Source organism: Heterocephalus glaber, unplaced genomic scaffold (assembly GCF_053883595.1).
Source record: "Heterocephalus glaber isolate CG9 unplaced genomic scaffold, H.glaber_assembly_v1.0 deba00001761, whole genome shotgun sequence".
Classification (NCBI taxonomy): domain Eukaryota; kingdom Metazoa; phylum Chordata; class Mammalia; order Rodentia; family Bathyergidae; genus Heterocephalus; species Heterocephalus glaber.
In genome coordinates this window covers 250117-265509 of record NW_028258458.1, presented here as the reverse complement: position 1 = coordinate 265509, position 15393 = coordinate 250117, and the positions used below count along the sequence as shown (strand labels likewise).

At 39.7% G+C, this 15393-nt stretch overlaps 1 protein-coding gene across 7 annotated transcripts in view; it reads right to left on the bottom strand.

Moving 5' to 3' along the window:
* LOC101725999 (uncharacterized) overlaps positions 1-15393 on the bottom strand; it is a 35415-nt gene that overhangs the window by 7717 nt on the left and 12305 nt on the right. For all 7 annotated transcript variants that reach the window (XM_087201786.1, XM_087201785.1, XM_021245214.2 and 4 more), the window contains 4 exons: positions 3702-3845; positions 3193-3278; positions 1649-1775; positions 131-214 (listed from right to left, as the gene is read on the bottom strand). In XM_087201786.1, the coding sequence (XP_087057912.1) occupies positions 131-214; positions 1649-1775; positions 3193-3278; positions 3702-3750 (346 nt within the window). In that variant the 5' untranslated portion in view covers positions 3751-3845. The remainder of the gene's footprint in view (positions 1-130; positions 215-1648; positions 1776-3192; positions 3279-3701; positions 3846-15393) is intronic.

The following is a 15393-nucleotide window of genomic DNA, read 5'->3' as shown; positions in this document are numbered from 1 at the left end:
CCCAAAATTTCTGAGCCTAATGGCCCAGCCTTCTGACTCAAAGGGTACTCACTCCACAATAAAGGTTCCTCATTATACCCCAATCATCTTAAACTTCTCAGTGTCCAGAGATGTTTTAAACAATACATACCTTGAAGAACACCTCTTTCCACTGTCCTTAACTCTTCTTCTGCCTCCAAACAAGAGATCAGGCTGGGTTTGATGAGCTGACATCCTACCCAAGAGGAAAGATGCATTCACGGAAGTGGCTTACACACGAAATAATAAACCTTCCCATGATTTAGGAACTACAGTTCTAATGACAATGAAATGACTGCTAATGACCTCAATATGCAAATATCTCCTCACTATGTATCTGAAAGGCACTGACCTCTGACACTCAAAAACTAAAGTGATGATTGTGTAGGCACTTACAAAACACTAAATATGAATCAAATAGAAAATAAAGTGAAATAGGAGTTCTGCTTTGTTTTGTTTTGTTAGTACTAGAGATTGACCCCAGGGTCTTTGCACTGAGCTACATCTCCAGTCACTAATTTTTTTTTTTTTTTTTTTGTACCGGGGATCAAACTCTGGTCCTTGTGCTTGCGAGGCAGGTGGCGGACCACCGAGCTAGATCCCCAGCTCAAGTTCCTGATTTTTTAAAACCTTGACAACAGGGTCTGGTTAAGTCACTAAGCTGCCCAGGCAGAGAAATCCCCAGCACAGGAAAAAAAAAAAAAGTAATAATTATAATAATAAATGAAATGATACTTGACAATCATGGCATAAGGGGTCAAAATTTAGAATAACATCCTAAAAATTAAATATATTAGTAAACATAACATTATTATAGAATAAAAGTAGGACTTAAACTTGTGATCCTCCTGTCTCAGCCTCCCAGAGAGCTGGGATTATAGGCCTGTACCACCATCCCTGGCTGAGAACTTTGTTATCATGGGGGAAAAAACACCAGTAATTGTTTTTTGTTTTTCCTCTTTTTCTTTTTATGGCTATGGGGTTCAACCCAAGGATCACTGAGTCAAACACCCAGCCTTTTTATTTTTGAGATAGGGTCTTGCCAAGTTGCCAGGAAGGCCTCAAACTCGAGCTCCTCCTGGTTCAGGCTCTCAAGTACCTCAGGTTACAGGTGCATACCATCACACCTGGCACCTGGCTCACCAATAATTCTTGTTTTGTTTTTTTTGAGACAGGGTCTCACTATATAGGTTCAGGCTGGCCTTTAACTCACTATGTAGCACAGGCTGGCTGTGAACTGGTAACAATCCTCCTGCCTCAGCCTCCCAAGTGCTAGGATTACAGGTGTGTGACACATCTGGCACATCAATAATTCTTAAATATTTTAATGCATCAAATTTATGTGGCAGGAAGGTTAAACACAGATGACAAGGCCCTAACTAAAGAGTTTCTATTTCTAATTCAGTATGTCAAAGGTAGAAACTACAAATGTATTTGTTAAGAAACCAACAGTGAGACTACTGACCCTAAAACCATATTTGAGAACCACTACCACAAACTATAACATATTAGGGCAGGGAGTATGCCTCTGTTACTGTCCACTGTGCTGAGTTGACAGCACCCATCTTAAATCACAGTAAATACATATTCCTGTTCCAAGAGAGGCTACAAGGAATGACAGCAGTCTTACCTACTGAGACCAGGTTCTGGTAGTTCTCCAACATCACCTTTCTGTATAAGTTTCTCTCAATTGGGTTCAGTAAAGCCCACTCCTCCGGAGTGAAGTCCACAGCCACATCCTCAAAGGTCAGCGAGCCCTAAATCATCACACACATACTATTTTAAGCCAAGTAACATCTCCAATGTTCATGGAGAATAAGGACAGGGAACCCACTGCCTATAAGGGAGAGCCAAATGTGCTGGCACACATCTGTAATCTCAGCACTCTGGGAAACTGAGGCAGGAGGTTTGAGCCCAGCCTGAGCAACTTAGCAAGATACAGTCTCAAAATAAAAAAAGAAAATAAAGAAAGGATTGTAGATGTAGCTCAATGCAAAGGCCCTGGGTTTAATTCCTAGTACCATTAAAAAATAAAAACAAGTTGGAAATGCTTCTATTGTTTACCTCACTGAACAGTGGCCATAGAGCAGTGATGGTGAATCTTTTAGAGCTTTCAATGACACAAACAGTCTGCTTTGGCACACGTGCCATAGGTTTGCTACCACTGCCCTAGAGACACATCTCTATATCCATACTCACTATCCATCTTCTCCACTCATGGTTATACATGGAACATCTCAAACATGAATTTATCTCACCACTACTAGACTGAGAGCTCCTTAACTCCCTCTATTAAAGTACACTCTTGAGAAAAATGCACATATTTGATAATTGGTGATGAACAAATAAAGTCTGTGAGAAAAGGACATTTTCATTTTCCTTATCATCAGCCCATTCAGCAAAATCAAGGACATGTAGTCAAGATTAATTAGTAATTACTGAAGTGCTGGAATGATTTTCAGGATAATCATTCACAATTATAAGATTCACTCCTGGGGAAATATAACTGGGGGAATCAGCTCTTTGATGCATGCTTGTGGGGGCACTGGCCAGAGGTCTGTATGAGATGGATATGCAGAGATAAGCAACTTTTGGGGCCACAAGCCCAAAACTTCCTAGAATGGTTGGTCAAAGAGGAAAAGATAACTGGTGGCAGGGCCACAAGTCCATGTAGGATCAAAACACATTGCCTTGGGGCCGGGGATTTAGCTCTGTGGGTCCACCACCTGCCTCACAAGCTCAAGGTCCTGAGTTCAATCCCCAGTACCAAAAAAAAACCCACACTGCCTTGAGGAATGACTGCCCTGGCCCTGGTCTTCCCTATACTCCAATTTATTACTTAGATTAGCCCTAAGATCAGTCATGTAGCAGATCACCCTGTCATTACCCTCTTTCCCCTGTCCTCTACATGAATTCCTACACAGGTGTCCTTCTTTTGTCCTTTATCTTTGCTTCCTGGTCCTATCAATAAAAAGCCATAGAAGCTTCAGATCAGGGCAGTCCTTTCTCCTGAGACTCTCTCATGCTGAGGAGTCTTAGTCAAGGCAGTAGGCCCTCTGTGCCCTCTTAGAAGTTAAACTACACATGGACTCCAAGTAATCTCTGATCCTTTGTGCTGTGCCATGGCTGTGAACTGCTACAGATGCTACTATGCCATTTGGACTCTTGTCATACCTTATAACTTGGAAAACAGTCAGCCACCATGCTTTCTGCTTTTTTCTGTTCTTCGTGAAAACAGACTGGGCCACTAGAAAATAAAGCTAGTAGGAAAAAAAGAAGGCATGAAAATCCAGAGCTGACCACATTTCCCATATTCACATGCCTCGAAGTCATTCTATTCAGTTTAAAAGTCCCATATAAGCTAACACACTTAGAAAAACACACACGTAGCACTATTGCCATACAATGCCAGAGTAATCTACCTCACCTAGAGCCAGAAAGAGGGGTGGTAAGCCATGCTGGCCAGGGAAAAGCACAGGTAAAGAACTTGACTTTCGAACCATTCAAGGCAACAGACCTTGTGAATGAAACAATTAGCACCTATAACCAAAGCACTCTCTTGCCCATGTCAGCATTCCTGAAATGAGCTAGCAACAGGATTATTCTGGCCCAGGCCACTGGATGTATACTATGCAGGGGAATCTAAAACAGATCTTCTAAAAAACAGCATTAGCAGGACTTACCATGGGACAAATCAATGACTTCCATCCTGTAAGACTGACAGGGAAACATGACTGAACACTCTTCTGTGACACGTCAGGACAGCATAGGCAGCCAAGTGGACAGTGGCTATCTCTGATCCTCTCTATATGAGGTTATTTGCATTCCTGTAGACATTGATCATTCATTAATAAGCATTACTTACTAATCATCAAGCAGTACATTTCCTCTCTCCTTCTCTCTCTCTCTCTCTCTCTCTCTCTCTCTCTCTCTCTCTGCTGGTGATACGTGTAAAAAGTCACTAAAAAATCAAGTACTCTCTCAGGGATTTAGCTCAGTGGTTCTGCCACCTGCCTCACAAGCGCAAGGTCCCAAGTTTGATTCCCAGTTTAAAAAAAAAAAAAATCATGTCCTCCATAACATGAGCAGTAGCTACATCAACTGCCACTTACTAAGGACTCCTGCATGTTATAATTTTCATGAGGAAATATATTATCCTACAAGCCTCAAAGGGCTGACATTATCACTATTTAAAGCCTAAAAGCCTAAATTCAAAAAAGACAAGTGACTTTTCCAGTATCATCTAGTTAAGATGAACTAGGACTTGATTGTAACTTAGTCCTGAAAATCTAACCTTCTGTGGTAGATGGTACTCCCCAACATGCCACCGTGTAGAAGATTCCGGAAATTTGGAATCTAGTTCACTTAAAATGTGATATTTACTTTTAACACAAAGCACTAGAACCAGAATATCATGTTTTACAAAGAAGTCATAATACAGTTCAAGCACTGATAAGCCTCAACACAGCCCCTGTTTAGAAACACTGAAACGCCTGTTCTGAGCTCTGCCTTTTGTTCCTAGTAAACGTACAGAGCCAGCAACACTTCAAAACATTTCCCTTTCATGGTCATTTTGAATTTGAGGAAGAGCCAGAAGTTGCATGGCACAAGATCTGGTGAGTAGGTGGATAAGGATCCACCATTACGGTCACGCGGAACACGCAGAATCAGCCCGCTTCAGACAAGCAGGTCTGCGGACACCCTGCTGAGGTCCTGAGTGCAGCGGAACATGCCGAATCAGCCCGCGCCCTGGCAACAATCCACTGGACAACCCCCCCCACACACACACACAAACACACACACCCCGCTCCTCTGTGCGGCCAACTGGTTCCACACTGCAGGGACGCAGAGGACACGAGACCACCAGACCACGGTACTGAGTCCCGCTGCTCCTGGCACAGAGGTAGGGGCTTCTGGGCCAACATCCCATTACTTCTGGTGCAGAGGAAGGGGCTTCCCCGCCACCATCCCTCCCGCTGCTCCCAGCCCACAGGAAAGGGCTTTTGGGCCACCTCCTGTCCCGCCGTTTCTGGCCCAGAGGAGGAGGCTTCCTGGCCACCATCCCACCCACGGCTCCCGGCCCAGAGGTAGGGGCTTCTGAGCTGCCATCCTACTGCTCCTGGACCAGAGGAAGGGGCTTCCCGGCCACCATCCCTACCGCTGCTCCCGGCCCCTGGCCCACCTCTCCCAGCTCAGAGGAGGTAATCCGTGCAGGCACTAACAGCTCCCCGCCCCCCAGTCGAAAGGAGAAAACACATAAATAAGTCTCAAAACCAGACTTCCAGATCACCTACAGCAACCCCAAAGGGAAATGAGATGGAACACTCTGGTACTCAACCACCTGGACCCACTGAACTGGCAACAAAAGGGGATCTGGAAAAAATGAAATCAGAAATAATTTCTCAGATAACAGGAGAAATTGTGCCCCTAGTGCAAGACATGATTAATAAATCTAGAGAGGAGCTGAGGAACAGGATGGAATCCCAACATAAGAAACAAATGGAATCCATAAAACAGATGCAAATAGATTTCCTGGACATGAAAAACTCCATTGAAAGTCTACACAGCAGAATGAGCCAATGTGAGGACAGAATTTCAGATATAGAAGATAAGATTACAATTACTGACCAGGAAAAGAAAAATTGCTTCAAAATTATAAGGGAACATGAGAAATCAATCCAGCAGCTGCTAGATGATGCTAAGAAGAGTAACATAAGACTGATTGGGCTCAATGAAGAAAAAGGAGAGAGTGGAGATGACATAAAAAATCTCTTCACAGAAATAATGGCAGAAAACTTCCCAAGCAGGGGAAAAGAGCTTGACATACAGATAAGTGAGGCATATAGGACTCCAAATAGCCTTGATCAAAACAAATCTACACATAGGCATATAATTGTTAAGATTCCAGAAACACAACAGAAGAACAAAGTTCTCCAAGCAGTCAGAGAAAAGAAACAAATCACATACAAAGGAAAGCCCATCAGAATCACAGCAGACTTCTCAACACAAACCAACAAGGCAAGAAGACCTTGGAGTGACATATTCCAAGCCCTAAAAGAAAACAGCCTCCAACCCAGACTGATGTACCCTGCAAAACTATCTTTCAAAATGGATGGAGAAATAAGATACTTTCATGACAAAGAGCACCTTAGGAACTTCGTGAATACCAAATCAGCACTCCAAAAAATTTCACACAATATCCTAGGAAGAGACACTGAGGATCACAACCCCAGAAGGAAAGCAGAATGAACCCATCTGGCATGACAAGAAATTAAATGTAAAGGGGGAGAACCCAACAAAAAGAAAAAGTCATGGCAATGACAAGTCAATATGTTTCAGTTATAACCATCAATGTTAATGGTCTCAATTCACCAATCAAAAGAAACAGACTGGCAGAATGGGTCAAGAAGCAAAATCCAACAATATGCTGAATACAAGAAACACACTTAATTCAAAAGGAAACTCATAGACTGAAAGTTAAAGGGTGGAAAACAATTCTCCATGCGACAGGAGAAAGAAAAAAAAGCAGGAGTAGCTATTCTCTTTGCAGATCAAGTAGATTTCAAACCAACACTGATTAAGACAGATGAAGAAGGACACTACATCCTTGTAAAGGGAACAATCCAAGAGGAAGAGATGACAATCATAAATATCTATGCACCAAACACTAGTGCACCCAACTATATAAAACAAATACTAACGGACATGAAAAGTCATATATGCACTAATACAATTGTAGTGGGGGACCTCAACACCCCAATGTCACAAATAGATAGATCAACTAGACAAAAAATAAGTAATAAAATACTAGAACTCAATCGAACTCTTGAACAAATGAACTTAACAGAGGTTTACAGAGTCTTCCACCCCACAAAATCAGAATACACATTCTTCTCAGCTGCACATGGGTCATTCTCCAAAATAGATCACATACTCACACACAGAACATGTTTAAGTAAGTGCAAAGGAATTGAAGTTATCCCCTGTATATTATCAGACCATAGTGCGATGAAACTGGAGATCAATAGCAAAAGAAACAGGAAAAATTTCATAAACACGTGGAAATTGAACAACACACTTCTGAATAACCAATGGGTCACAGAGAAAATTAAAGAAGAAATCAGACAGTTCCTTCAATTAAATGACAATGACAATACAACATATCAGAATCTATGGGACACAATGAAAGCAGTCTTACGAGGGAAATTCATAGCAGTGAAGATGCATATTAGGAACACAGAATGAGCCCAATTAAACAACCTGATGCTGAACCTCAAGCTTCTAGAAAAAGAAGAACAGAACAACCCCAGAGCTCATACAAGGGAGGAAATTATAAAGATCAGAGGAGAAATCAATGCAATGGAGACTAAGAGAACGATACAAAAAATCAATGAAGCCAAGAGTTGGTTCTTCGAAAGAATCAACAAAATTGACAAACCTTTAGCCAACCTTGTCAGAAAAAGGAAAGAAAAGGCCCAAATCCATGCAATTAGGAATGAAAACGGTGAAATTACAACAGACCCAGCAGAAATACAGAGGATCATCAATACCTACTTCCAGAACCTATATGCCAATAAGATGGACAACACAGAAGAAATGGACAGATTCCTAGATACATGTGAACTACTAAAGTTGAACGAAGAAGACCTAAAATTTCTAAACAACCCAATATCAACCAATGAAATTGAAAAGGTAATTAAAAACTTATCAACAAAGAAAAGCCCAGGCCCTGATGGCTTCACTGCTGAATTCTACAAGACATTTAGAGAGGAACTGCTGCCACTACTGTTTAACCTCTTCAATGAAATTGAAAGGGAAGCAATACCCCCAAATTCATTTCTGGAAGCAAGCATCACCTTGATCCCCAAAGCAGAGAAAGACCCAACTGAAAAGCAGAACTATAGGCCAATCTCACTAATGAACACAGATGCAAAAATCCTTAATAAGGTAATGGCAAACAGAATGCAGAAGACAATCAAGAAGATCATATACCCTGATTAAGTGGGATTCATCCCAGGGATACAGGGATGGTTCAATATATGCAAATCAATCAATGTAATACACTATATCAATAGAGCCAAGGACAAAAAACATATGATTATCTCATAGACGCAGAAAAAGCATTTGACAAAATCCAACATGCATTTATGATAAAAACCCTACAAAAAATTGGAAGAGATGGTCTCTACCTCAAACTGATAGAAGCCATCTATGAAAAACCAACAGCCAATATCATACTAAAATGGTCAAAAACTGAAATCCTTCACACTAAAATCAGGAACAAGACAAGGATGTCCACTATCACCACTCTTGTTCAATATAGTTCTCGAAACATTAACCATGGCAATTAGACAAGAGAAAGAAAGAAAAGGAATAAAGATAGGAAATGAAGAAGTCAAATTGTCATTATTTGCAGATGACATGATAATCTATATAGAAGACCCCAAGAACTCCACCAAAAGTCTTTTAGACTTAATAACCAAATTCAGTCAAGTAGCTGGTTACAAGGTCAACACACAAAAATCAATAGCTTTCCTCTACTCAAATGACAGACTCACTGAGAGAGAAATAGGGCAAATAATTCCTTTCACAATAGCATCCAAAAAACTGAAATACCTAGGAATCAACCTAATGAAAGAAACCAAAGACCTCTTCTCTGAAAACTATGGCATTCTGAAAAGAGAGATTGAAGATCATATCAGAAAATGGACAGACATCCCCTGCTCCTGGGTAGGAAGGATTCATATAGTGAAAATGGCCACATTTCCAAAACTGCTATATAGATGTAATGCAATTCCAATTGAGATACCAGCAGCATACTTCATAGACCCCGAGAAAACAATCCAAAAATTCATTTGGAACAAGAAGAGACCCAGAATAGCAAAAGCAATTCTAGGTAACAGAGACATGGCAGGGGGTATCACAATCTCCAACCTGCAACTATACTACAAAGCTACTGTGATAAAAACAGCATGGTACTGGCAAACAAACAGATCTGAGGACCAGTGGAACAGATTAGAAGATGCAGAAACAATCCCAGACACACTCAGCCATCTCATCTTCGATAAAGGACCCAAACACCCTCACTGGAGGAAAGATAGCCTCTTTAATAAATGGTGCTGGAAAAATTGGCTTTCAACTTGCCAAAGATTAAAACTAGACCTATATCTCTCACCATGCACTAAACTAAAATCAAAATGGATTAAAGATCTAAATATTAAAATAGAAACTCTGAACCAGTTGGAACAGAGGTTAGGTAGAATCCTTGAAGACATTGGTGTAGGAAAAGATTTTATGAACAAAACCTGAGTTGCCTGTGAACTAGCACAAACAATCAACCAATGAGATCTCTTCTTATTAAAAAGCTTCTGCACAGCAAGAGAAACCACCAGCAGTGTGAAGAGAAAACCCACAATGTGGGAAAAAATCTTCACCTGCTCTTCCTCAGACAAAGGTCTACTATCTTGAATCTATAAAGAGCTTAAAAAGATCAGACCTCCCAAATTTAAAGACCCATTCCAAAAATGGGCATCTGAAATGAACAGACATTTCTCACACAAAGAAGTAGAAATAGCAAATAAATACATGAAAAAATGTTCAACATCCCTGGTCATTCGAGAGATGTAAATGAAAACAACACTGAGATTCCACTTCACTCCAGAAAGAATGGCTGCTATCATGAAATCAACCAATAACAAATGCTGGTGGGGCTGTGGGGAAAGAGGAACCCTGCTCCACTGCTGGTGGGAGTGTAGACTGGTGCAAGCACTGTGGAAATCAGTATGGAGATACCTCAAAGAACTAGGACTGGAAGTCCCATTTGACCCCACTATTCCACTGCTGGCGATCTTCCCCAAAGATTTAAAAGAATCATACCACAGCCATATATGTGCACCCATGTTCATAGCAGCACAGTTTGTGATAGCTAAAACTTGGAAACAACCCAAATGCCCATCAACTGGAGACTGGATAAAGAAAATGTGGTTTTTTTATAAAATGGAGTACTACTCAGCCATAAAAAATGAGAAATTAGAGACATTTATAGCTAAGTGGATGCACATTGAGGTGATACTCTTAAGTGAAATAAATAGGATACACATGTATAAATACTGAATAGTTTCTCTGGTGTGAGAAACTGAAAGTGCAAATAAGGACTAAAATGTATAATTGGTAATGTGAAATAGGAAGAAAAGGGGGAAAGGGGAAGGAAGTGGGAGGGCTAGGGGAAAGGATAGAAGGGAATGGGATTAATATGAGAAAATGGAAAAATAGGAACAAAATCTTTGTAAATAGGGAGGAATGGAGGAGTTGAAGGGAGGGCTGGGCGAGGGTGAAAAATAAGAACCAAGAGAGACTATGTAAAGGTGCAAATTTCCAATGATGAATGTCATTATATTGTCTATCTAAAATGTGCCAAAGATTAGAATGAATAATCGATAATGTAAAATAGGAAGAAAAGGTCCAAAGGGGTAGGGGTAGTGGGAGGGGCAGGGGAAAGGAAAGAAGGGAAAGGAAAAATGATGAGAAATGGAAAAAATGGAAATAAAGTCTTTGTAAATAGGGAAGGGTGGAGGGGGTGAAGGGAGGGCTAGGAATGGGGAAAAAATAAGAACCAAGATGCATTATGTAAAGGTACAATTCCGAATGAGAAATGTAATTGTGTTGTATACCTACAATGTACCAATAAAAGAATTTAATAAAGTGCAAAAAAAAAAAAAAGGATACACCGTCATGTTTTTATTTGAAGAAAATGCCATAGACAGTCTGAATCAATTTGAGACATTGAGGCAGCCATGAAGACAATTCCAGAGGACTTCCAGAACTGCTTCAGAAGGTGGTAAGCATGATGGGATATGTATGTTTGAAGTGAGAAGGAATATTTTTAGGGGATTAATAGCAATTTGTCTTTTACTGTAATGAAATTTTAAAAATTTAAACACCATATCATCTGATCACACCACTTGTTTAAAGCAGCAACATGCCAGGGATTGAGCTCAGTGGCACCTTGCCTGACTCTCAAGCCCAAGGTCCTGAGTTCGATCCCCCATACCAGAAAAATAAAAAATAAATAAAAATTTAAAAAGCAGCAGCAACAGAAAATTTTCCACATTTCAGAAAAGACATAAATATCCATGTACAGGAAAGGCAAGGTTTTCAAATCAGATTCAATTAAAACAAGATTAATACCTGAACATATCACATGGGCAAAAACCAAAGGCAAAGAAGATGAGAAAGCAACATGAGAAAAAAGGAGAGCCAAGAAAGCTATGAGCTAGTTTCTTATCAGAGATCTCACAGGCCAGGAAAGTGTGGGATGATTTTAAGGCTAAAATAAAAATAACTGACAACCAAGAATAACAAAGCTAGCAAAGCAGTCCTTCAGAAATGAAGGATAAAGACTTTTCAAGAAAAACTAAAGCACAAAGATTTCATCACTACCTAAGCTGCCTTACAAGAAAAGCAAAAGGGGTTTCTTTAAACTGAAAGGTTATTAATTAGTAATACAAAATTATGTGAATGTATAAAACGCTGTAAAATAAATACACAATTAAATTCAAAATACTCTAACACTATAACGGTGATATATAAATCACTTATATCTGTATATGCAGTTTAAAAGATAATATCTAAAACTAACAAACAGTATCATAATTTATTAAAGGATGTACAGTATAAAGTGTTGCATGGCTGTAATCCCAGCTACTTGGGAGACTGAGGCGAGAAGATCATAAGTTTCAACCTGGCCAACAAAGTAAGATTCTGACTCAAAAAAAAGAGAGATTCCTTGTGCTGGGAATGTAGTCCAATGGTAGAGTGCTTGCCAAGGACGTGTAAGGTCCTGGCTTCAATCCCCACTGCAGGGGAACAAAAAGAAAAGTAAGATCATCAAGTATCTGTATTGCCTACAATGCTATGAAACTAAGCAAAAGAAGGAAAATTGACAGCCAAGGGGAAAGTAAACAACACATTCCTAAACAACCAAGAGCTATAAAAAAAAAAAAAGAGAAATTAGGAAATATCTTGAAACAAGTGAAAATGCAACATAACAAAACATATGGGATCAGCAAAAGCAGTTGTAAGAAATGCAGGGCCTGAATGTGTAGCTCAGTAGTAGAGAGGAGAGAAGGGAGAGGCACCACAGATGACTATTTCAAAATAGAAAGATTGGGCCAGGGATTTAGCTCAGTGGTTCTGACGGCCTGCCTCGTAAGTGCAAGGTCCCGAGTTTGATCCCTGGAACCAAAAAAAAAAATAGATTACGAATAAATGACTCAATGTTATACTTCAAAGAACAGAAAAGGAACAAACTAAGATCAAAGTTAGAAGAAGCAAGAAAATAATAAAGATCACAGGGCTTTTTCTTTTATTACAGCTGAAATAATGAAATGGATACCAGAAAAGTGAAAAAGTAAGCTGTTTTTTCCTAGAGAATAAAATTAGCCAGGCATGGTGTCACAAGCTTTTAATCCCAGCACTCAGGAAGCTAAAGCAGGATTACAAATTGGTGCCCAGCCTAGGCAATTTAGCAAGACCATGTTTCAAAATTAAACCAAGCATGGTGGTGATCCCAGCACTCAGGAGGCTGGGGCAGGAGGATCCCAGAAGTTTGAGGCCAGCCTGAACTACATAGCAAGATGCTGACTCTGAATGAATGAATGGGGATGTAACTCAAGTGTGAAGGCCTGTGTTCAACCCCAAGTACTAGGAAAAAAGTCACCTGCAGGGCTAGGGAGGATTGTTCAACATTAAGAGTATTTTGCCAAGTATACAAAAAATGGCATTCCAATCACATTTTTTCAAGATATACTTCAAAAATCCTAAAATCCATATAAAACCATAAGAGATTTACAATAGCCAAAGGACTTCTGAGAAAGAACAAGCTGAGGACATTGCCTCATCTACTCTGAAAATCCACTATAAAGGTACAGTAAGCAAAAGTGCATGGTCCTGATATAAAGACATAAAGAGACCAATAGAACAGGACTGAGAAGCCAGAAATCAATCCACATATTTATAGTCAACTGATTTTTCAAATCATACATCCAATAAGGAGTAAATATCCAAAATATATAAGGAACTTGGCGGTAAGAAAACTAGTAAACTGATTTCAAAATGACCAAAAGACTTAAGCAGACATTTATAAAAAGAAAATACATGCTGGATAAGGTAGCACAAGCCTATACATAACCCCAGCTGCTCAGGAGGCTTAAGGAAGAAGATGTCAAGTTCAAGCCCAGCCTGGGCCACTTAGCAAGACCCTGTCTCAAAATAAAAACCTAAAAAAGGTCTGCAGATGTAGCCCAGTGGTAGAGTGCTTGCCTGGCATGTGCAAGGCCCTGGGTTCCATCTCCAGTATTGGGGAAGAAAATTAAAAGATGCAAATGGCCACCATGTACTGTATATTAATAAATGCTGAACATCATTAATCAACAGGATTGATGGGTCTCAGAAAAATATATGACACTGACATGTTATTGACTTTTGCCTTTATGGAATGAGGTTAAGGTTATTGTTTTAATAATGTAATAAATTAAGAAATAAAATAAAATAAATAAATAATGTAAGACTTAGCTGGGCATGGTGGCACAGGCCTGTAATCCTAGCACTCTGGGAGACTAAGGTGGAAAGATGTAAGTTCAAGCCTGGGCAAATTAGCAAAACCCGTCGCAAATTTTAAAAGGGGCTACAGGGCCAGGGATTTAGCTCAGTGGTTTCGCCACCTGCTGTGCAAACACGAGGACCTGAGTTCAATCCCCAGTTCCAAAAATAAATAAATAAATAAAAATAAAAAAATAAAAAGGGGCTACAAATGTAGCTCACCGTGAAGGCTCTATGTTCAATCCCCAGTACTGAGAAGAAAAAAAACAGGTGTGTCAAATGAATGTCTATGGAGCCTGTAATGTTATGTCATACCTGTGGCCTTTGAGAGAAGTGGACACAGCAAGGATGTTTTTTTGCAGACTGTATTGTGATGGTACAGCTGGTGAGATACCCCAGGGGTCTAGAAAGTGTGAAATCTGTTTCTATGGAGGAAGCACCCTGAGGCTGACAGGCTACTGAAAAAGGCAATGAACAGAACATGTTAGCAATATAAGGACAAAATATTAACAGATGTGACTGACTACAGTCACTAAAGCTAATTCTACTACTGAGTACAATGGGGCCTTTAAGGGTGGAACCACAGCAGTAAGGTTGCCAAAATCTATTGTGAGGCACCATTTATTTACTGTCATATTTAGCAACAGGCAATAATGGCCTGTCAAATGGAGAACCAGTAGGGATAATCATCCCTTTATTTATGAGGTTTTATATAACCAGGTTTAATCTTTAAAGGTCTTAAATTTGTTTTTGGGTCATATTAACTATTTTCATTAGGGCACATGGAGTTCCACAGATCAAGCCAATTAATAAATGAGAAGAATTGAATTTACTTTTATTATTTGTTGAATCAGGGACTATATATGGAGTATTTTAGGGCAACAGGTATTGTGATTCTATGCAACTCAGGCAAGCCCACAATAAAAGTGAGGCATACCAACGTTCTCACCTTGCATCAGGTAAACCTTCTCACACTGTGTGTGTGTAGGGGGGGTTGAGGGTTAGTAGCAATGTTTAAATTTAATGGGATTCCAAGTTATACATAATTTGGGTCTTAGTATTAATGAAGTTCATGAAATTTTGTCAATCGGCCATATTAGCAAGTGTTAAGATAAAATCTACATTGTACAGGCCAAAAACCCAAATAGTACCCTTTTTATCCATTTTTTTTTCCCCTTGAGACAAAGTCTCCTTATGTTGCTCAGGCTGCCTGCCAACTGCTACCTCAGTCTCTCAAGTAGCCTTTATATCTTTTGTTATTTATATACATTTAGCATATAAATTTTAGATTTTTCAGTAAGATCAAATGATGGAACTTCTTTTAATTAATTGATTTTTACATATATAATTTGTCATATACTTCAGTTATAATGAAATATTCTAATATGTAAATACAGTCTATTCAATTGTCCTGCACTATCTCCCCTGGTAATCAGGGGTTTGACATTAAAATTACTAATTTATGGCTACAATTATGCTGGTTCAACCTGGCATTTGCAGTGTACTTCAGGTTTAAAGTTTCTTTTTCATTTCTATTTAGCTGCAAGCTATCCAAGGTGGCAGTCTCTTCCCCAACTTTTCTTTTTGTTCTAGGTTTTTAGCCACCTGATGCCTAGGTTTCAATTTCTGTCTCTGGCTGATAAGGGGGAAAGAATGGCAGGGGCTTGGTGACTCTGGGTGACCCCTTCTTGGGATGGTCCCTGCCATAGGAGATCAGCACCCTTCTTCTTCCCCAGCTCCTTTTTATTATCACATGCAAAATCTTTTTAAGTGGAT